The sequence below is a fragment of the Panulirus ornatus genome, chromosome 5 (assembly GCF_036320965.1).
Source record: "Panulirus ornatus isolate Po-2019 chromosome 5, ASM3632096v1, whole genome shotgun sequence".
NCBI lineage: Eukaryota > Metazoa > Arthropoda > Malacostraca > Decapoda > Palinuridae > Panulirus > Panulirus ornatus.
In genome coordinates, this window is record NC_092228.1 from 20,741,885 (window position 1) to 20,765,982 (window position 24,098).

At 40.8% G+C, this 24,098-nt stretch overlaps 1 protein-coding gene and 1 pseudogene across 4 annotated transcripts; one reads left to right on the forward strand and one right to left on the reverse strand.

The window, feature by feature from the left end:
- LOC139748630 (SET domain-containing protein SmydA-8-like) overlaps nt 1-10,985 on the reverse strand; it is a 28,212-nt pseudogene extending 17,227 nt beyond the window's left edge.
- LOC139748631 (uncharacterized) lies at nt 520-22,879 on the forward strand. Of its 4 annotated transcripts, none has more exons than XM_071661826.1 (5): nt 520-1,038; nt 6,664-6,817; nt 15,733-15,820; nt 20,010-20,195; nt 20,628-22,879. In XM_071661826.1, the coding sequence occupies exons 2-5, from the start codon at nt 6,705-6,707 to the stop codon at nt 20,817-20,819; spliced, it is 579 nt and encodes a 192-aa protein (XP_071517927.1). In that variant the 5' UTR covers nt 520-1,038; nt 6,664-6,704; the 3' UTR covers nt 20,820-22,879. The 4 variants fall into 4 exon arrangements, with proteins under 4 accessions (XP_071517927.1, XP_071517928.1, XP_071517930.1 ...); XM_071661827.1 differs by having other exon boundaries at nt 521-1,038; nt 15,736-15,820; XM_071661829.1 differs by lacking the exon at nt 15,733-15,820 and having other exon boundaries at nt 524-1,038.
- The last annotated feature ends 1,219 nt before the right edge of the window (nt 22,880-24,098 follow it).

Sequence of the window (24,098 nt, forward strand, 5' to 3'; positions counted from 1 at the left end):
TTACTTTGCCTAGCCGTGAGTTCGGCTCCCTGGACTGTCGGTAACCGGGAAGCTTACCTGAAATTCAGGTACCTGAATTTTAACGCGCGTTACGTCAAATGAGAGCTAGAAACGCAGGCACCAGAGGGACCAGGCTACAGGTTGTGGAGATCACAGGGTTCTTCCCATGTCCGAGCAGGTTGGGGGGGGGGGGGGACGGGGGTGTAGGAATTTTACAGTTTTCTTCAGTCAATGGGTTATTATTCACCACAAGACAACTCCATTCTCAAACTGCTTCAGTTTTCGAGCTCCAGCTAGTCGAACGGCGTTCCGTGCGAGTAATGGCTAAACCTAACTTCAGTTTTCGAGCTCCCAACTAGTCGAACGGCATTTCGTGCGATTAATGGCTAAGCCTAAAAGGTCTCGTTGTTTGACTGGGTAACGAATTACCGCAAAGGCAGGTGACAAACACCGAAGTCACGTGACAATCCGTGGTCACGTGACATTGGTCCCCCGCGCGTGCGCAGTGGGGAATAAACGCCATAAATCCAGTGTGTCCGTTGGGAATGTTTACCCCCAAGTGATTTAATCGCTTCTATCACTTCTGCAAATATCTCCCTTTATATTCATTTGCGCGCTGTGTGATGTGTATATCATAATGCTTCTACAGATAAAGGTTTATCGATTGCCTGTAGGGCATAACACCGTAATAATATCTAAAATATGTGTCAAGTGAACACTGTCAGTGTGGAAATGTTCTGAGGAGTGATCAAGCATACACTTTGTGACGTTACAGTGTCCATGCATAACCTGTGTGTAACTGTAGTTGAAGGCATCATAAGTGGAAAAGATTTTCGAAGACCAGGGGACATTTGACGTGAAATGTCAAATTGAAGTTTGACATAATAAGTATCCCTCTTGAATACGTGCAGGAAGTGGTTTTTCCTGTTTACAAGTTCCACCTGTAGAAAAGAATTGCAGCGTAAATCAAGACATTGAATGTGTGTAGCCTGCTGCATTTAACGTGTCAAGGCTGTAAAGTGGTGCCCAGATAACAAGGTAAGTCATTATTAAAAGCTGGACCGTACATTGTAACTATAACTTCAAAGTTTGATGGTGATCGCCTCCTTCCATATCCTATGAGTGTATGCTCTTAATAATATTCTAAAAGACACTTGGTATAGGTGTAGTAGCACTTAATTTCTGTTAGTATCCACAAATTTTCCTACAACGTAGCTGTAGGCCTTAACGTTTTACTTATTTCCCCAAAATGCAGAACATTCAGAAAAAAATGTAATGGATCACCTCTCAGATTGTTTTTGTTTCTACATATATTTCAAAGCTTGACCTCTCAATGAAACTTTACATCTTGGATGGATCCCGCAAAATTTCAAGTAATTTGTTTACAATATATATATATATATATATATAGAGAGAGAGAGAGAGAGAGAGAGAGAGAGAGAGAGAGAGACCATGGAAAGTTTTGTGGGGCTTGGATGTGGAAAGGGAGCTGTGGTTTTGGTGCACTACACATGACATCTAGAGACTGTGTGAACGAATGTGGCCTTTTTTGTCTTTTAATAGCGCTACCTCGCGCGCTCGCGGGGGGGGGGGGGGGGGGGGGGTACAATTTCACGTGTGGCGGGGTAGCGACGGGATGGCTGAAGGCAGCAACTATGAATATGTACATGTGTATATATGTATATGTCTGTGCATCTATACAATGAAATGTATAGGTATGTATATGTGAGTGTGTGGGCGCTACCTCGTTAAGCGAGAGACCTATTAAGTATAATAGATATAAATGAATGAATGATATATATATATATATATATATATATATATATATATATATATATATATATATATATATATATATAATATATATATCATTCATTCATTTATATCTATTATACTTAATAGGTCTCTCGCTTAACGAGGTATATATATATATATATATATATATATATATATATATATATATATATATATATATATATATATATAAGGAGAAGTGGGAGACCAAATTGGAGGTGAAGGGATGGAGTGAAAAAGATTTTGAGCGATCGGGGCCTGAACATACAGGAGGGTGAAAGGCGCGCAACTAATAGAGTGAATTGGAACGATGTGGTATACCGGGGTCGACGTGGTCAATGGATTGAACCAGGGCATATGAAGCGTCTGGGGTAAACCATGGAAAGTTTTGTGGGGCCTGGATGTGGAAAGGGAGCTGTGGTTTCGGTGCATTACACATGATTGCTAGAGACTGAGTGTGAACGCATGTGGCCTTTGTTGTCTTTTCTGAGCGCTTCCTTGCGCGCACGCGGGGGTAGAGGGGGTGCCATTTTCATGTGTGGAGGGGTGGCGGCGAGAATGGATGAAGGCAGCATGTATGAATATGTGCATGTGTATATATGTATATGTCTGTGTATGTATATGTTTGTATACGTTGAAATGTTTAGGTATGTATATGTGCGTGTGTGGGCGTTTATGTATATACATGTGTATGTGGGTGGGTTAGGCCATTCTTTCGTCTGTTTTCCTTGCGCTACCTCGCTAACGCGGGAGACAGCGGCAAAGTATAAAAATAATAATGATAATAGTATTAATAATTATATATATATATATATATATATATATATATATATATATATATATATATATATATATATATATATATATATATATATATAACTAGTTGTCGAAGGATAATATTCTGAAATTACAACTTTGAGTAGTTTTAGACATACCACAGCTTAAACTGATTTTCTTTCTACACTGCCTCTGTATGCAAATCCAGTAACCGCAATATTAGTAGCCCATTTCCTGCTTCGTTTTAGGACCAAGTTAAGACCATCCCAGTTGTTGGAAAGAAATAAGAATAGTGACGAATTTTTGTGTTTACTCTTTCACGCACTGGTTGGCATTTAATGTTACCACGCGAGATAAATTTGAGGCGTTATGGAGTCATAAATTTGGTCCACCAGTGATCTGAATTTTTACGGTGAAGCCAAAACCCAAAGATGGACTTTTGAAAAGTTAAATGACAATGGTTTTCATGCAGGACAAAGGTGGTGTGTTAATTATTACAAGTAGAATTATACTGAATGTAAAATTCTCTATCAGATTGTCGATGTTCTAGGTCTAGACAGGAAATACTTCTTATCCACGTGATGTACTTTAAAAAGGCAATCAAGATTATCATGTGATCTTGCAGCATTCCAACTTTTCCCGGAGTTATTCAAGCATGCGAGCCAGAACACGTCCTACCCAAATATCTGGATATTAGTGAGTGGTTCGTCAGTCACCGCTAATACGAAAGAAAATGATATCGGCGGAAACTATTGCATCATTTTGATACAGCAAAGGTACGATTGGAAAATTACTGCTCACTGCAGCCTAAGCGTGCGTGATTTGATTGTTGATATTGAAGGGTTATGATAACCGAGTGAACATAATTTCATTATGGATAATTGTAGAGGAATTTATAAGTTGATTTTGATTGAACCCGGTTTCCTGTAAATTTGGATAAAAAATTACCTTAACATAAGTCCGTGTTACAGTATGTATTTATGACGATCCTAAAATTAGAAATGTGAGGTTTTACTCAGTCTTCCTAATAATGAGATACTATTAAACCAAGAGATGAAAGAAACTAGTGAAAAGAAATGCTTTATGCCTGTACGTGGTATAGTTAGAGAACTTACCTGGACAAAATATATCAGCAAGTGCTAGAACTTCACGGCAGAGAGATTCCTTCCTGAGGAGCAGGTCTTTGGTGAGGTGCTGCAGCTCCGCCTGCTGCTCGATACCGGTGCGGCCGTACATCTGTGCCAACGCCAGCTTCACGTCGCTCCTATAGTAATGATTCTCCGCAAGTTTTTGCGTCGTCGCCTTCAGGAAGGCCTCCGATGCCGGCAGAGAACCTTTGAGGCTGACTAGTTTCTCTCCCGTCTGCTGCAGGAACTGTTCCACTTGGCTGAGGTTGAGAGAGAGTGAGCAAGAGTTGCAGACCCAGGCCTGAGGGCTGAGTGGCGAGGGGCGAGGGCAGCACCAGCCCCGAGGGACAGTGGCAGCACCGCAGGCTGCTCAGGTGGGTCCCATCTCCGTGGGATCTTGGCATCGCTCGCACACACACGAGAAGTACTTACTCGTCCTCAGGTGTAACTGTCGGTTGGCCGTGCCCCACATGGGATCCGTGTAAGACGTGGAGATGTGGCTCCCCTTCGGGATCTTCACCGCCGCTCTGACGATGATGTTGAAGTGCGAGTCGTAGGTCCTGGTTGTGTTGGGGATGCAGTGGTGCTCGAGCAGGCAGGCCTTTCCGTAGAGACCGATGGCATTCGGTCCAGGGATCTCGAAACCATTGACGTCGATTATGCCACATATTCTGTGTATCTCTTCACCCGTGAAGGTCACGACCTTCAGGTAGTGGTTCATGAAGTCCACCACGTTGGCCTGGTTGACCTCGTGTACGTCTGTGGTGCGTCGCTGCTCCAGGTGGGCCTCCATGCTGGAGAGTGCCGTCCACTTTGCGGGCTCCTTTTCCTTGAGCCACAGGCAGCGCAGCGGCATGATACACTCATACATCTGGTTCACTTCCATGAACTTGTTCACCTGAACTTTGACCGGTCTGGAAGACAGGCAGGATCAAAATAAATCGTTAGACCTACTGTTTGTTATGTTTGATTAGAAACGATGCACCTATTACTTGTTATGTTTAAGTCATTAGAAACGATGCATGTGCGCGGTTTGGATAGGCGATAACGCTTTCATTTGTTATTTTCGATGCTAAGTTCGAGTGCTTCCAGTAGATTAAGATATCCATCACTGTACCATTATTAAGTGATAAATATAGACTTCACTAATGGTGATATTTCATTGCTCTCTTTTTGTCACATAACAGACCTATACTTGTGAATTGATTAAAAGAATAAAACATTTGTTTACAGGCAACTTATAATGGTGTAATTGGTTGAATAAGCCAGGTAATGACGAACCCATGTAAAGCATTAAGCTAAGTTTGTGACAGTATGCAACTTAAAGAGTAACTGTATCTAATCAAACATGATGAGAAAAACGAGTGATAAATCACAGGAACTTTTCTAGAATATACTATTAGGCTGCAGAAAAGTGAGAAATGGGAATAGATGTTGACACGAAGCGTAAAAAGGAATGACAGGTTCTATATGTAAAATACATATTTACATAAAAGCCACTTTAGAAAGTCTGGCGCAAGCAGTCATATTTTATGGGGGGGGGAAAAAAAAGGAGACAGACCTGTTCCTGGAGAGTTGGCACTCTGGGTTGTGGAGGACGACCGTCTGGCACTCGGGGCCACACAGAGGCCATCCACAGAGGGTGCAAGAGTAGGAGCCGTTGACGGGGGCGAAGCAGCCCAGACATACCGGCTCCGTCACCTGCACCACAGGGGAACACAAGGGTGTTAGTTAGTCAAGTGTAATGCCCTCGGCTGCCGGACATATTACTCCAGGTGCAACGCTCCTGATTTACCCTCTAGACTTAGTGATAGATTACATGTCATAAAGAAAATGAATTATTTCCGTGGAGTGCTGTCGAATTTATGAACTATGAATTCAAGTTAACGATGTTAAGGGCTATTTGAATGGGTAATTAAGGTCAATTTTCATCTCTAGAATTAGGGTTAGTAGTATCTTAGAGCTCTAGTTACAGCCATTGTAATATTAGACCCAGATAATACCACATGAGTTTTTGTGGTCAACCACAATGTGGGACTGAGGTGACAACAGACCTGTCGTGGACCCAGCACGAGGGGCGAGTCCTTCAGGATAACTTCGCCGGGGAGGATGTCGCGTGACGCCTCCAGGTACCGCCCCAGCTCCTTTGACTGGCATACCCTTGGGGAAGAGACGAGGAGGAGGGGCAGGGTAGTAAGGGTCAAAACAGAGGCGACGGGCTACCTTGAACCCGCGTGTCATATACCGTCGTGGTCAAAGACATATGTAGGACGGCGACAGGACTACACACACACACACACACACACACACACACACACACACACACACACACACCAACTTCCTCATCCAATCAGCCACAAGACAGTCATGGACACTGTAATGTGTGAAAGTGCTAGGCTAAGGAACACAGATATCTTTGTAGCCATTGAACACGGATACATTTGTGACTAGGCTATGTAACAACACATCTTTGTTCATAAGCTTTATCAAAATAACACATTTTTTTTTGTTTTATCTCAATAACATCTTGTGTGTTTACCTATAAGGGCTGCACTCAGTGCGGTGTGTCTTCCAGTGTTGCTTCTGGTGTTCCTTACTGCAGTAGAAGGTGAGATGACATTTGCCACAGCGCTGGCTGGCCGGGCATCCGCACACTGCGCATGCGCTATCTCTCATGCTGCTGCAGATAAACAATTTTTAGATTGACGCATCGACAGAGCATGAAAGTGGACATATATATATATATTCCCGAAATTTCCATCGCTAACAAAAATAGGACCTCATGAGCCAGGTGAATGGCTCCTACACATTTCACATTGTCTTTTTCTTATAATTTGATTTTCTGCATTATCACCCCATTCTGTCGATCACAACTTAATATCAGATGTCTTTTCTTGCTATTAGGTTATGGCATTTTCCCTAAACTGAATCCAACATACTTATATTCCTTCCTCTGTATTTTCAGAAATAAAAGAATAAAAGATTTTGCTCCACTACCAGAACGTAATGATGGAAACTGAGGTGACGTTCCACACTGCACCCGGGAGCTTTGTCCCCTCACCTACCTTATGGCTCACGTCATCTCCTATGGTTCCATACGCCGCCACATCCACTCCCAGGTATTTAAAGCCCTCAACTTTCTCAAATTTATCGCCGATTTGGTGACTTTTCACTCGTGCTGTAACCTCAGGCAGAAGGAGTCCGGGAACATCTCTGTATAGATATCTTTTTCATGTAGAAAGCTGCACTCACGGACGAAAGTCCACATCAAGGCCGAGCCTTAATTGACATGTAGAGAATTATGAAACGGAAATAAGAAAGACAAGGGGAAAGTATTTACGAATTTTGGAGGGGGTGAAAAAACCTTTCTTTTGAAATGTGCCAGGTCGCAGTTACTGGGAAAGACATGAGAGGGCAGAGAGTTCCAAAGCTTCGAAGTGTAAGGAAAGAAGCAGGTATCAGCACGGCCCACCCATGAGTTGCTGATGGCCACACAATAATCATGTGACGCAGCAGCTTACCGTGGTCTAGTTAGTGATGTGGGCACACAAGCAGCCAGCTTCCGGGAGCAAAAACAAAAGTAATACCTATAGAAGAGGGAAAGTGAACCAACATTGCGGCGTAGGGCAAGGGGGTCACGTTTGAAAGGTAGCCTAGGATAGTTTATAAGGCGGACCGCTGTTACCTCAACTCTGTCAAGTAAGGATACAGAGCAGTACTCCATACAAGAACAAATCAGTCCCATGTATAAACGGAGCGGCTGTTCAGAAGACAAGGTTTCGACATTTAAACAGGACACCCAGTTTCATAGAGACAGACTGAGCTATTCCTGTAATGAGGGGTTTCCAAGAAAGAGTGGATGTTACAGTAATACCTTGTATATTACATTGAGTCAAGAGGTGGAATTACAGAACCATCAAAGGAGAGAGGAGAGGAGTTGTCGTTAGAGAGATGGGTAAAAACTGAGTCTTGGAGGCATTAAACTTAACAAAATTTTGTGTACCCTACTGCGATATCCTGTCCAAGTCTTCCACCCTCTCAAATATAATATAGCTGCTAACTGCACGAAAGAGTGCACTCCTGAGCAATCACTGGCCTGCCTAACAATCACACACCCTCAACAGTGATATAAAAGATCCTCCCAATACACCTCCACCGTAACATGATCGGCACTCCAGCACTGGACCCCCTCCTACCCAAACCACCTCGTAATTAACCACCAAACCCCAAATAGAAATAAAAAGCTTACCCGTGTCTCACACCTTACTAGTAACCTCTACACACAGATCCCTCTACCCACAGCTAATGCAACTCAACCCCACTGAAATAATCCGAGAAGCACTGAGTGACCGCCCTCCCAGCTGCGTCTTAAACTCCATTCCACCAGACAAACCCCTCGGCATGCACACTCCCCAGACAAACACGAGTCACACTTTCCCGTCTATACTTTGGACATCAACCATTCCACAAGATAACAAACACCATTTCAGCATATCGCAAGACTCATGGTGCAACTACCAAAACGAAAACACCGAGCATTTACTTCTCAATTGGCCTGTTACAGGGTTCGAATCCTTGCTGATTGGAGAGCATGATGTTTTCTATAAAAGTGCGCGTCCTTTTGAGTTTTAGACGAGGTGATATGCGCAGCGAGAGAATTCAAACCGTCTGGTGAAAAGGGAGGAGGTTGTGAAAGCCTTGCATAAGGCAAAGCGTGGAAGGGTAGAAGGAGTGGATGGGATTGCAGTTGAATATCTCAAAAAACATGGATGACAATGTCAGTGTTTGGTTAATTAGGATTATTAGTATATGGTCCAAGATGAGGCGCTTAAGAAATGGGAAAGGGGGACAAAGATGAATGCTCAAATTACTGAGACATAAGTCTGCTGAGGGTAGCTGGTAAGTTGTGTGGGAGGGTAGTGATTAAGAGGGTAGTGGCATGCACAGAACATCAGGCTGGGGAGAATAAAAAGGATCTAGGAGTGGTACAGGAGGAGTGGATCAGGGTCTTACTTTGAAAAATCTGTATAAGTACTTGGAGAAATCTGTATAAGTACTTGGAGAAAGATAGCTATATACGTAGCATTTATCAAGGGCCTGGAAAAAGATTATGAAGGGATTGACAGCCCTGCCTTGTCAAAGGTGATACGAATGTATGGTGTAGGAGGAAAGCTACTAAATGCAGTGTGAGATTTTTATTGGGAAATCAAAACGTGTTTGCTATCATGAGGGTAAGTGGTTCCACGAGAAGTAAGGTGTGTGTGTGTCAACGATGTAAGATGTCACCCTGGCTGATTAAACTATTCGCTGACGTGGGACGGTGAGGGAGGTGAGGGGCGGATGTGCAGTAAGTTGGAGGCGGGGGATCCCGGGAGGTGAGTCCAGTTGCTGTCTGCAGATAACGCGGCTCTGGTGGCAAACTCGGGAAAGACCTTTGAAGCTGGTGCCTGAGTGTGGAAGAGTGTGTTTGAAAGGAGAAAGTTGAAAGTTATTGCGAACGTACAGTAATGAGACGTAGCAGAGGGGACGAGACGAGATGGGTTGAATGTGAGTTTAACTAGGGGCAAACCTGGAAGAAATGGAATGCTTTGAGTACCTGGGGGTGCAACGTGGCAGTGGACTGAAACGCGGGAGCTGAAGTGAGTGAAAGGTTGGGAGAAGGAGGCTCCGGTGGTCCTGGATGCACTGAGAAATGTGTGGAAGGATAACCTAGCCTTCGTTTAAACAGCGGACAGAATTTAGTGTGAGGAGGACTGGTTGTGTAAGGCAACCATAGTAAAACAGCCAAGTGTCGTAGTGAGCTTAGTGTGATTGAGAGAGCTGGCCAGGGTGTGCTGAAATGGTTTCAACGTATGGAGAGAGAGAGAGAGAGAGAGAGAGAGAGAGAGAGAGAGAGAGAGAGAGAGAGAGAGAGAGAGAGAGAGAGAGAGAGAGAGAGAGAGAGAACTAAGCTCCTCCCTTCCAAACCACTTCATAAGTAACCACCAACTCCGGAGTCGAGATTAAAAGCTTTCCCCTGCCTCGCGTATCAGCAATCTCTACAAACAGATCCCACCCCACCTCCTCAACCTAGCAGTCAAAACACACACACACACACACACGCACACACACTGAAATTACCCGGTCAAACGCTAAACAACCGCCCTCTTAACTCGGTTCTGAACTCCATTCCATTGGACATACACTCACCAAAAGCAACACTTTCCAGACAAACACGAGTCTCATTGGCCCATCTAGGCTGTAGGTATCACTCATTCATATAAACACGACAAAAACCGTTCCAAAATATCTTATGTCTTTCCCAGTAACTATGACCTGGCACATTTCAAGCCAGGTTTTTCCACTTCCTCCAAAATTTTAAGTACTTTCCCTTGTTTTTTATTTTTTCCTTTAATAATCCTTTGTATATTTCAATTTAGGCTGGCCTTAGATGTGGACATTTGTTCATGACTGGAGCCAACAGTGTAAAAAAAAGAAAAATTAAGTAACTTGGCTTTTAAGGACTTTCCTGTAGAGAAACTGGTCTGTAAGATCATTGTCTTGGTATAAAATGTTTCGTCTAGATCTTATAAGGATAACTGGAAATTGTCATGAATGCCAAGAGCTGTCTCCCGCCATTCCCATACATTATGTAATGTAAACATGAATCTAGGCTGAACAGTGTCGGCTAAGGTGTTGCTGTACCGATATTTTTTTTTTTTTTACTAATACTTCCGTGGTCAGTTGAATAAAATTATACGCATTATTACCACGTAATATGTTCTTAAGTCGATAATTTAGTATTTACTTTCAAGCACTGAAAACTTTGAAGCTCTAGATTTAAGACAAATCGTGTGGCCTTGCTTTGGTATATACATACAACGTTAACATAGTCGCTTGCATAATGTATTTCACTTGGAATTTGTTCCACAAAATGAAAGAGATGTCCATTCATTCCTGATTCATGACCTTACCCGGATATTTATATCTCTTTACCATGCATTTTACAATAATCATATTCCCGATGTGTCATTTATACGTCGACATATCCAACTGAGTTTCACCTGACGCAGACCTTATCGCGCCTAGGCTTCTGCTGAAGATGACCTTAATTGATAAGAAAAACTGGTAAAATATCAGGTTCACAACTAACCTTGTCTTTTTTTTTAATCAAGAGAAGTCCCACGGGTGGCAGGGTAGTGTACAAGATGGCCCGGACGCTGGCCCACCCGACCAGGGCCAAAATAGAACTAAACGTGAGCTCGTGCCACTGTTGGCTCCTGATGCCGCTGGCTCGTTCGAATTTTGTTTTTGAATTTATCTTCTCACATAACGGTAGAAGAAACCAAAGGCATCATGTGACACTGTAGAAAATAATGCATGAAAAGTATTTTGAGAAGGAACAGTGAATTAAGATAATTCGTTAGACATTTAGATTTATTTTTTTTTTTTTATTGGAACTTTTTCTCCAGCAGCGAACGAATGATTACAAGTTAAGCTATTAAAGTTCATGTGTACAGCTGACAAGATTGACAGGTCAGTCATCATAATCCAATTGTGTCCTGTTTGGTATGTTATTGCTAGGAAAATTTTAACTTATGCTAGGAAAATTTTAACTTATGCTAGGAAAATTTTAACGTATGCTAGGAAAATTTTAACTTACTTATGCTAGGAAAATTTTAACTTAGTAACTTAAAGGGGTCAGTCACAGGCGCATGTCAGCTCATACGCCGATAATTAGTTTATACAACTTTTAGAAATACATATATTGATAGGAATTCATCGATAGTATTGGATACAAATTCTTGGGCAAACGTCTACTTCCAGTGAGGCGAGGGACTGTTTCTTCACCAGGTTTGTTAACATAATGAATGACTTACGAATCCCAGTAGTTGAAAGCAACACCATAGGTACGTTTGAAAGTAGAATTGATAAATACGTTGCGTCATGTTCACGGCTGACGTTATTACCGCCTCCTTAGTTACGTGAAAGGTTTACAGGTATTCATATCTAAATCATCTGTATACTTTCTTACCACACTCGTCTATGAATTCCTGATATCCATCGTCACATATAACCTTGAACGCACGGGGGGGGGGGGGGGGGCGTCTGCTGCTCAATGAATGTGTTTATAATCATTTACGCTCATAACTTGTGATGTTTGTAGGATAGATTCACGTTTTTCTTATACAGCCAATCTCTGGGTGTTGGTTGAATACAACAACCATTAAATTGTAAGTTAATAACACAGACCAGAGCACAATGCAGTGTTACAATTAAGTTACTTAGGGGAGAGGGCTCATTGTTTACCAAGGGACATTATATTTGGAATATATATATATATATATATATATATATATATATATATATAGTAAAAGCTTTGCGGAAGATGAAAGCCGGCAAGGCAGCAGGTTTGGATGGTATTGCAGTGGAATTTGTTAAAAAAGGGGGTGACTGTATTGTTGACTGGTTGGTAAGGTTATTTAATGTATGTATGACTCATGGTGAGGTGCCTGAGGATTGGCGGAATGCTTGCATAGTGCCGTTGTACAAAGGCAAAGGGGATAAGAGTGAGTGCTCAAATTACAGAGGTATAAGTTTGTTGAGTATTCCTGGTAAATTATATGGGAGGGTATTGATTGAGAGGGTGAAGGCATGTACAGAGCATCAGATTGGGAAGAGCAGTGTGGTTTCAGAAGTGGTAGAGGATGTGTGGATCAGGTGTTTGCTTTGAAGAATGTATGTGAGAAATACTTAGAAAAGCAAATGGATTTGTATGTAGCATTTATGGATCTGGAGAAGGCATATGATAGAGTTGATAGAGATGCTCTGTGGAAGGTATTAAGAATATATGGTGTGGGAGGCAAGTTGTTAGAAGCAGTGAAAAGTTTTTATCGAGGATGTAAGGCATGTGTACGTGTAGGAAGAGAGGAAAGTGATTGGTTCTCAGTGAATGTAGGTTTGCGGCAGGGGTGTGTGATGTCTCCATGGTTGTTTAATTTGTTTATGGATGGGGTTGTTAGGGAGGTAAATGCAAGAGTTTTGGAAAGAGGGGCAAGTATGAAGTCTGTTGGGGATGAGAGAGCTTGGGAAGTGAGTCAGTTGTTGTTCGCTGATGATACAGCGCTGGTGGCGGATTCATGTGAGAAACTGCAGAAGCTGGTGACGGAGTTTGGTAAAGTGTGTGGAAGAAGAAAGTTAAGAGTAAATGTCAATAAGAGCAAGGTTATTAGGTACAGTAGGGTTGAGGGTCAAGTCAATTGGGAGGTGAGTTTGAATGGAGAGAGGCTGGAGGAAGTGAAGTGTTTTAGATATCTGGGAGTGGATCTGTCAGAGGATGGAACCATGGAAGCGGAAGTGGATCATAGGGTGGGGGAGGGGGCGAAAATTTTGGGAGCCTTGAAAAATGTGTGGAAGTCGAGAACATTATCTCGGAAAGCAAAAATGGGTATGTTTGAAGGAATAGTAGTTCCAGCAATGTTGTATGGTTGCGAGGCGTGGGCTATGGATAGAGTTGTGCGCAGGAGGATGGATGTGCTGGAAATGAGATGTTTGAGGACAATGTGTGGTGTGAGGTGGTTTGATCGAGTGAGTAACGTAAGGGTAAGAGAGATGTGTGGAAATAAAAAGAGCGTGGTTGAGAGAGCAGAAGAGGGTGTTTTGAAGTGGTTTGGGCACATGGAGAGAATGAGTGAGGAAAGATTGACCAAGAGGATATATGTGTCGGAGGTGGAGGGAACGAGGAGAAGAGGGAGACCAAATTGGAGGTGGAAAGATGGAGTGAAAAGATTTTGTGTGATCGGGGCCTGAACATGCAGGAGGGTGAAAGGAGGGCAAGGAATAGAGTGAATTGGAGCGATGTGGTATACCGGGGTTGACGTGCTGTCAGTGGATTGAATCAAGGCATGTGAAGCGTCTGGGGTAAACCTTGGAAAGTTGTGTAGTTATGTATATTTGCGTGTGTGGACGTATGTATATACATGTGTATGGAGGGGGGGGGGGGTTGGGCCATTTCTTTCGTCTGTTTCCTTGCGCTACCTCGCAAACGCGGGAGACAGCGACAAAGTATAAAAAAAAATATATATATATATATATAGATAGATAGATAGATAGATAGATAAATAGATACACGAATATAGGGCAAATGAACTCGGACTTTCATAGAACACATAATGCCCTTCTACAGCAAGGACTCGAACCTGGGACCTTTGAGTGGTACTTGAAAATGCTAACCGCTCGGCTATGATCACCCCTGTCAATAAATGACTATTCGATTACTATTAATCGAATAGCCTTCGTCTCTCATGAGCAACTGGGGTCTAGACCAGTCAAACCTCATCAGGCTCACCACCAGTACGTTACAAAGGTCTGGGAGAATCGAACGAGCCCAACCTGACCTCAGCTCCACATCCAGACCATAACGGTCTCGCTTGGTCCTCAGTATACTTACTGATGGACTCTCTTGAGTAATATTGTTCTGTGATTTTCCTGGACTATTCCTGATGATGCCTTTTTGAAGGCGAAAGCTTGAATGTATTAAATGATGGACTACAGACAACTGGTGTTAAAGCAGCCACCTAATGGTAGAATAATACTTGAGAAAATTAGAGGACAATATGTAAGGAGATACGTAGCAAGACGAGGCAACATAGAGGCACTGTGGAAAAGACATAAAACGTAGGTGCCCAATTTTGTTTTTGACGCATACAAGCTGGCCAGGAATGACCACATCAGAACATGAAGCGAGGAATTAGTGAGGTATTGAGAGAAACGTGCTTGATGGAGTCAGAGGAATAGCAGAAACTAGTACACCCAACACTTACTATTCAGTTGCCCTGCACTTTGCACATAGACTCACTCACTTGACAACACTTCATGGCCTCGGGTCTCGAACGCTAGACGTGGCCAGCTTCCTGGGTGCTGCAGAAGCCTCTTAAAGGTAGAAGAGTCTCCTAGGGCACGAAGTAAGTACACACAGGTGTTATCGAAATCCTCCTAGTTGTGGTTGCACCGCGAATGAAAGGTCACTTCGGCGAGGCTATAACATTAGGTGTACAGTCTCGTCATGGAACTTCTCATTCCAAAGGAGTCTACATTTTCCTGCTGCTGGAAATAGCGCAGCCATGGTCCCGCAGGACTCTTTGACAGAGATTAACCCTTGGGAATGGAATTATACAGTAAATATAGATACATGATTAAGCTAGACGCCACAGTTCACGTCAGTGTGGCCCTAGATGGCAGCTCAAAAAAAGTAAGAAAAACTCATCCATGAAGGACAAGAAGTAACGTAAATATAGAGCGAGATAAAAGGTAAGAAATACCACAGCCCAGGTGTTCGTTATACCCTCACGCTGTCATACACTACAAACAGCGGCTGACGCAGTCACTGTGCAAATTTGTTTCCTCCCAACGTGGTTTGCGCATATCATACTTCAGTATTGTCGGTGAATGACACCAACATATCAGAGAACATCAAACCCTCTGAGTGAGCAGTACGAGACGCTCGTTGACGTCATTTTATCACAAAATCCAAATTTTCTTACACTCAACCAATGCGGTTTACGGCTTTTGGCTATCCCATAACGTCATTCGTTTCTGGATGACAAGATGGCGTTCGTATGTTGTCAATATTTCCCGTCAGTCTGTACATTTTCGCCATGTTACTAGTAGGTTAGGGGATGGTCTGTGGAACGTACATTACATATTTACATTTTCCGTATTCTTCAAGGCCCTCCCCATCTTCTAAGGCAACTTTAGCCTCCCGTCTCACATTTCTCGTTTCTGCCATAAAACCAAGAGAATGTCTGCATATTACGGCTGCTCATTGACGTTGAGTTGACGTCTTTTATCGATGAAACAAAGCATTTTACCGGCTTAATATCGTTTGACCTACCGGTGCCGTCCCTACTTGACCCACCAGAGCCAGTGTCAGGCTTAAAGGATTAATATCATTTGACCTGGTGGCGTTGGAGGGCAAAATACTTTTTACCCTTGTGTAACAGACGTTCTTTTTAAAGGAATTAATATGATACCTTTATATTTATTCTGTTCAAAGCAGGTCTTCAAGTGCTGAAGGCAATGCGAGAGGGGGAGATCTGTGGAGTCAAATTCTGCCAGTTTTCAGGGGAAAATCCCTCAAGAAGGTCAGTGTGTAAGTTCTGAATATTCCGATTATAAAACTTTTTCTGTCTGCACGAATATTAAAACTTTCACCTTTACTTTTCAAGGACATTACTTATTTAGACGTAGCAGTGTGTCTCATATACCACTCTATGTTGTTAAAAAGACCTCTATCCAATTCTATATATATCAGTATTAATTTCATGGCAAAATGTATATCTTAATAGCTAATCTAAATTCAACACGACACACATATGTCATTAGGTTGCCTTGCGTAGGCTGTTTGAAAACACCATATAGTGCATTCAGAATGCGGAAGCTCTGGAAATAATCTTAGAACTGTCACATGGCGATATATGAATATTATATAGTTTTCCCAATATATATATGTTGTCATCCTTTCAAAGGAGATATGGTGAAATGCATATAATTTATGCGTATATAGTACGATTTTTTTTTTCTAATACAAATATAAGCTTTGTTTTCGAGCATTTTGTTCCCAAATATTGAAATGCTGCTTGATTCTTAGATATTTGCCGAGGATTTTGTTTTCTGTCTTGAAACATCCGAAAGTTATTCTATAATGGAAATAATCTGAAAAGGTTTCGATGTCAGTTATGTTTCTCGCTTGACTATCGACTTGGTCTGAACGTTATCGTATTCCTATATTATGCCATGTTTCCCTTTGAATTAATTCCGTCTTAGACGAATGACACTAAATTTCGTTTTTGCTATAGAGGCTGCAAAAGTAAGTTTGTGCTCTCTGAGAATATAAAAATAATTGATACCACTGATGATTGCTCTTCTTAGCCAATTTGAAAATAGACAACTTGGCAATACTTTCCCCTCCCCTGCAAATAGACATAGCCCCGCCCACTTTATGACGTAATGTAAACATTGAATCCTCCGTATGATGATATCTTGAAAAATTTTGGGCTGTTATGTACCAATAATGATTAAAATGTTAATTACATGTAGTTGATGGCAAATATGATGTAGGAAAACGGATAACTTCGTCACCAGGCATGCTATGAAATATGACGTCATGAACGGGGATGACGATATAGAAGGTAATCATGATGGTTGGGGAACGAGACGTTGCTCGGCTATTGCAAAAAATTTGAAGGCTCCTCCATAGATGGCGTTAGTTAAGCTGAGACGAACAACATATTTAGGATGTTCCGCGGAATTGGTTGATAAAATATTTACTGATGGGGGAAAACTCCAAAAGAAGATTCCATTACCTATGGGTATTTATAATTATGAAACCCTGGGACCAAAGAGTTTCTTACCTGCCCCATCTTGGAAAAGGTGGCATTTTCAGGCCCTCAAACTACTAGGTCGTAGGTCCTGAGCCTCCCTTTGCAACGACGCTTTCCATGTAGGAGGCTGGCGTCAGAAAATTTGTACAAGTAAATTCTATAGAAACTTGCACAGTCTCCAGCGTTGGTCAGGCCTATGACCGATGAATTTCAAGCCGAACAAAATACCGGGTTCTGAAAATGGAAAACACTGAAACAATAGCTATGATTCTCACGATGCAAAGACAAATTACCAAAATATCTTTGTGAGGACATCAGTTAGGAAGTGCTGCTTATTAACAAATTTAATTACAGCCTTTAGGAAGGGCTTGTACAGCATGAAACGTCGGACATATAATGTGAATTTTCTGAGTCACATTGAGAAAGTCTATAGTGGACTTTGTTTTTAATAAGGAAGCAAGTGATAAGCAACTTTAGAAATATGTGAAGAGGAATTTCTACGATATTAGATGGGCGGATGATTTGGAAAAGTTATTTGAAGAAAAAGTGTAAGTGATAAGGAAAGTCTAAGATAACGTACGGCAGAAAAAAGAATAAAGCCCCCATCTCATTCATAGAAATAAGTAACCATATATGTGACTTGAATAAATCCGCCAAAGCAAAGAAATAAAAAAAAAGTTGCTTTCAGTATTATTATAGAATAATAATTCATCAAAATTGCTACAGTTAGCTATAGGTTCATTTCCGTTTTCTTTGATACGGGAAACAAATCTGAATGAAAATAGACTAGCTGAAAACGTGACCAAGTCTACCGTCATGAGAATCAATACGGCTGTGTTGACTTCCTTAAATAATATTTGATCCCAAGAAGCACGAGCCGTGTAGAGCTGGTTTTCGGTGACGGTTAGTCTCACCTGGGTATGGTTTGTAAACGGTTCTCGTAAGAAGGATGGCTACCTTGACGCGTCTTTTGAGATTGCCAGCCCTCACCTCTGCGAGGTATTTCTCCTCGGTAAGATTCGTCTGTGAGAACTGTATTCGTTTTTAAGACAAAATAGGTATATATGAATACTGCCAAACATCTCAAATTGCTTCATACTGCTTTGCATGTAGTAGACTGTCAGTAGCAAAATGATTCGAATATCTTAGTCCTGGATGGTAACGTAATTGGAAAAACAGGAATTACATTAGCACGTAATGAAAGTCATCCCTGGTTGTCAGCGTCATGGCCGGGGTCCCCACAACCTTGGTATGAAATATTACTAGTCATTATGGGGAATGTGGTGGGAGACCTTTCTTGTTTTTTCCTTTGTAGTATTTCCCTTGATATATACGACATTTCCCGAAATAACCACAGATGATACTGTGGTAGCCATAAATACACAAGAGATTTCGCATGACTTTGCTAAAGTGCTTCAATTTGGGTGATAATCTGATTATATTTTTTTCATTTCAATGTTATCATGATTGAAAGTCATGGTTACACAGCAGTATGCTCGGGCATCTTAGACTACACTGACGTTTAATGGGATTATTTCCATAGCTGTTTCGACCATTATAATTATTACGGGAAAAGTTAATTTTAACGATTATAAGGACTAGTTGTGTCCTGATGTACATTAATGTACAAATGTTTTGTGGACGTAATGATGTGTGTGGCTTTACTGTTGTATATGAATGTACTGGTATATATATATATATATATATATATATATATATATATATATATATATATATATATATATATATATATGAATGTACTGGTGTGTGGGGTGTACTGGTGTATGTGGATGTGTTGGTGTGCGGATGTACTGGTGTGTGATTTAACTGGTGTATGTTGATATCTTTTGTTTGTGAATGTACTAGTTTATGTGAATGTACTAGTTTGTGTGAATGTAGTTGTGTGTTTAAATCTAATGGTGTGAATGAATGAACTGGTGTCCGAGGATGTACTGGTAAAAGTGAATTTGCTGTTGTATGTGAATGTACTTGTGTGTGTGTGTGACGTTACTGAGTTTCATTGATATTCTGGTTTACGTGAATGTCGTCGACGATGTGTATGAATGTATATGAATGAAGTGGTGTTTGATTCTTCTCGTGTATGTGAGTACTGATGTTTATGACTGTATTGATGAGTATCGGTATTTTGATGTGTAGAAAAGTTTTAGTTTATATGGACGTGATAGTGTGTATGAATGTAAAGATGTGTATTGGTTTGATGTGTATAGATGGTGGGGTTAGTGTTAGGACCCGGGAGAGATCTCGGGGCCCCCGTGTTGTTATTTCGTAGTTCGGGCCCCCCTTAACTATGGCCTCTTGCACCTCTCCACCAGCCCCCACTCAGGAGTAATTGACTGAACCCATTACATTGCCATCTTGTCAAGGTATTCCAATAATTTATAATTCAGCACTTGGCCTTTTTAATATTGCCTAATTAATTTACCTGTGCGCTTGATAGTTATGATAAAATTCCTAGTTGAAGCCAGGGATGGAAATATACAGTATAGATAGCTAGAGAGAAATAGGTAATACAGTTTTGATTTCTTGCTGTATCGTTCGTTGAATAATGTTTCCATTATTGATTCTTTTGTATGGATGATTATCCTTTTACTTCATACAGCTAACATAAATTTCTCAAGTAGATTTATTTTGACTACGATTTTTTTTTCCCTCCGTAACCCAGCAAATGCACTACAACATAGCAAGTCTGCCGTGTTTGCCCCTTGCCGCGTCATTCCGGATACGAATATTGATTTAGCCAACTCTTTATAATCGTAATATCCCTGTAACCTTATTTGGAAGACCTTTGTCTAACATAGTTTGTAGACATAGCATTTGCTTGCCCATGAAAACGAGGCAAGAATGTAAGGGTGAGATTGGCTGCTCCATCACGTGTATCCAAACGTGTCATTAATGTGCTTTACCTCTGCAAACCTCTGAACCCATACAGACTGCGGCCTCGTTCGCCACGTCTACCTCGTCAGACTCAGCAGGCCAGCAGCAGCAGGAGCAGCAGCAGGAGGCAGCGCTGGGAGGGAAGAAAAAGGGGAGGATCCACTCTAAGAAGTCAATCAAAGTGAACTTAGTCGGAGGCAAGCGGTACCTCTGGTGTGCCTGTGGCTACAGTAAGAACCAGGTGAGCCACCTCGTGCAGTCTGTGTGGGTGATATTATTTTGATTTCAACTCGTGCTCAACTCGTTAAAGACTCGTATTTCTGGGGAAAAAAATCCAGATATACACGACTTTGAATTAAAGTTGCTGTCCTACTCTGGTGATATCCAAGTAGATTTTTTTCCGTACATTATTAACTACATCGGTCTTTAAAAACATCGTTTAGTAAATGATGTTTATATGCTTATATAAGATCCTGGATATAGTTTTTATTTTTATAACTCGATACTCATCCGTTAAAGATTCCTGATCAAAAATAATTATAAAACATTTGACGATTCTCGACTTGTTTATGTGTTTGCCTATTTTTATATTAATTACTACTCTACCTGTCAATTGATAAGATGATAATGTGTTCTTTGGATGCTTATATACCAACCTGTATGTATGTTTCAGCCGTTCTGTGACGGGACGCATTTGTGGAGTAGGTTCCGTCTCAAGATCAAGCAGCACCCCGTGCTGTTCAAGGCCCCGAAGGACATGCAAGCCTCCCTCTGCTTGTGCAAGCAGACCAACAAGCCCCCTTACTGCGACGGTACTCACCGCAGGAAGGACATTCAGGAGGCCGTCATAGACGAGCTACCCTGAGGACGTAGTGGTCAGTTGCTGAGTAGCGTAGACTAATACAGGGTCGAATGTAGAAGCTGATCCTTCAGTAGTGTCGAGGGGAAGTACACAGGTCTCCGCCTATTAGAAAATTGCCTTTGTTTGTGAACATCAAATATATATATTAATAGGATTAGCGTAAAACCAATGCTTAAACTTGAATTATATGATCATTTTTAGCCGTAAATGAACGAGTTGGTTTAGCACGTTGCGTACGGGTACAGCCTAGGATTGTGGTTTTGACATCGCCAGAGAGTGGGTTGGTATGTGATAGATGCTGCGGGAGCAGCACAATACCTCATTGGTAAAATGGGGGCATTATTGATAATACTGTACATATTAAACGAGTGATAGTATTTGCTGATGCAAAACTATGATAATTGCATGTCCTACATGTGAAAAAAAAATGTGATCCAGCTTCGCGTGGAACCCAGCCCGCCATGATGTGGCTGGTTCCTGTAATCTAAACGCTCGACACTGCTAAAAGTTCTGCTTACACAAGGCATCAGTACTGGGCTAAGATTTTTAACTATACAACTCTCATGGATTATAGTGGGCTGTTGGAGGTTCGGTTCGTTGTTGCCAGGGTTTATTGGAGGAATATCTAAATTGTTGGTAGCTTATCCACGGTTGTATATAGGAAAGTACCGTGTGGTAGATATTTTGGGTGGCCAAGTGATTTTTCATCGCTTGGGGCCTCGTAATTAGAATTCAGGCAATGGTAATTTTGTAAGTATTGATTTTTAAGTCGTTTTCGGTGGAGTAAAATTTGTCAGCAGTGCTTCATGATATATATATATATATATATATATATATATATATATATATATATATATAGGAAAGGATCACAAATTTGCGCGTGATCAAGTATATTACAATGAGCCACGGGGAAAATGAAACAATAAGTTCCCAAGTGCACTTTCGTGTAATAATCACATCATCAGGGGAGACACCTAGCTTCGTCTCTTCGTTGTATATCAACTGACTCTGACTCATATTTCTTGTATCTCCCCTGATGATGTGATTATTACACGAAAGTACACTTGGGAACTTATTGTGTTTAATTTTCCCCGTGGACTCATGGGAGTATATATATATATATATATATATATATATATATATATATATATATATATATATATATATATATATATATATATACACACACACACACACACACACACACCGTTATAGTAATAAGTTGCGAATATATTGTTACAATTTGCAGGAAGGGAAGAATTGTAAATGAAATACGGAAAGTTGTAAAAAACTGAATTTTAATCATGTACATAACATAAAAAAAAGAGCCCATACCTTTTCATCCAATCAGCAAACTTTTCCATAACTTCCTTATAAAATAATGTTCTGGTTTTTACGAATAGAAACAAAAGACTAGCGTTTGGTAGAATCCGCCATGTCGACTTGTGAAAGATGGTCGTGGTGTGCCGTACGTGTTTGTTCGCAACGGTTGTAGGAAGTGGACTGCATGTCAGCAGACATTCAGCCTCGTCTTAATAGCCTGCTGCGTTTACAGTCGGGTATTCATGGCTGTTTCATGGATCAGTTTGTAGTGACGAGAGAGAGGGGAGCATTCGAAAACGCAACGTGATTTGTAACGCGAGCGTGGGAGTTGATGGTGGGAAACATACGATTTTGCTGCAGATAAATAAAGTTTAAGGTGATAAACATTTGACTGTTTAACTGGAGAGAGCATTTTCTACATTACAGCTATGTATGTCAGATGAAATGTGCCTTTTTTGCGGTTAGTGAAGAGCATGTAGCTTTGGTTACATATATAAATGTAAAGTTGCATATAACTAAAATGCTTGAAAACAAGCTGTTATTGTATTTTTTCCTGTTATACTATTACGCTGTTGATATTTTACATGTTATGAATTTTAAAGAAGAATTGTGCCAGAGGATTTTTGGCACATTTAAAGAGAAGGACCAGACGTTATTTGTAGTAGCATAAGCTAATTTCAGATAAGGACAGACTTGTAAGCCAATATATGACTTGTACGTAATAAAATGGCCAAACTGTTGTTGAATTAATTCTTACTCAAACTGTAAAGGTGAAGAACCTACATAAATATATATATATATATATATATATATATATATATATATATATATATATATATATATATATATATATATATATATATTCCTATGAGTCCACGGGAAAATGAAACGCGATAAGTTACCAAGTGCACTTTTGTGTCATACTCGCATCATCAGGGTAGATACAAGAAAGAAATTTTAAGTCAGTTGATATGCAACGAAGAGACGTAGCTAGGACTCCATTTGGTAAACAAGTGACACTTGCTTACCAAATGGCGTTCTACTACGTCTCTTCGTTGTATATCAACTGACTTAAATTTCTTGTATTTCCCCTGATGATGTGATTATTACACGAAAGTGCACTTGGGAATTTATTGTGTTTCATTTCCCCTTGGACTCGTAGGAATACACTTGGATCACGCGCTAAATTGTGATCCTTTCCAATATATATATATATATATATATATTATTTTTTTTTTTTTTTATTTTTTTTTTTTTTATACTTTGTCGCTGTCTCCCGCGTTTGCGAGGTAGCGTCTTCTGTTTCTAAAAAAATATATATTTATATATATGGGTATTATTAGATTTTGTGTAAAATGACATGCATTCGAAGGAAGTGGGTGTGAACGTGCAGAGAGGCATGGTAGGTGGAAATTTTAATATTTTCTTCGTGGAGGCGAGCATGTTAGCTTGAGCTGGGTCTGGTTAAAGAGGAAATAATGTAAGAGAGTGAGTGAGCTTGAACAAGAATCCTGGATGTAGAAATGCCAAGAGAAACTGAGTGAAAACTGGCATGAGGTTAAGGTAAACGAGTGAAGGGGAGTGGTATGTATTCATGGAAGCATTTCCTCACATGGGTAAATTGCGTGTCATTCAGGTGGGATGTGGACGTTAGCGACTGGCGAGATGATAAGAGAAGGGTTATGCATGTTGTCTGCAGGTGTGTGTGTGTGATTGGTAATTCAAAGTAAATTGATAGGAAGTCGAGAAAGTTGTCGAAAAAAAAGATGGTACATGTGTAACCAAAATGTAACTTGTAATTGACTGAATAATATCGTAAGTTATGAAGGGAACAGGGTTACTGTGGTTAAATACTGTAATTTATAAAGTGGTTTTGATTATACTATTACTGGTCAGTCTTACTATAAAACGCAAAACTGTGCTCAAAGAAGATATTGAACTCATTAATGCTTAAGTTCA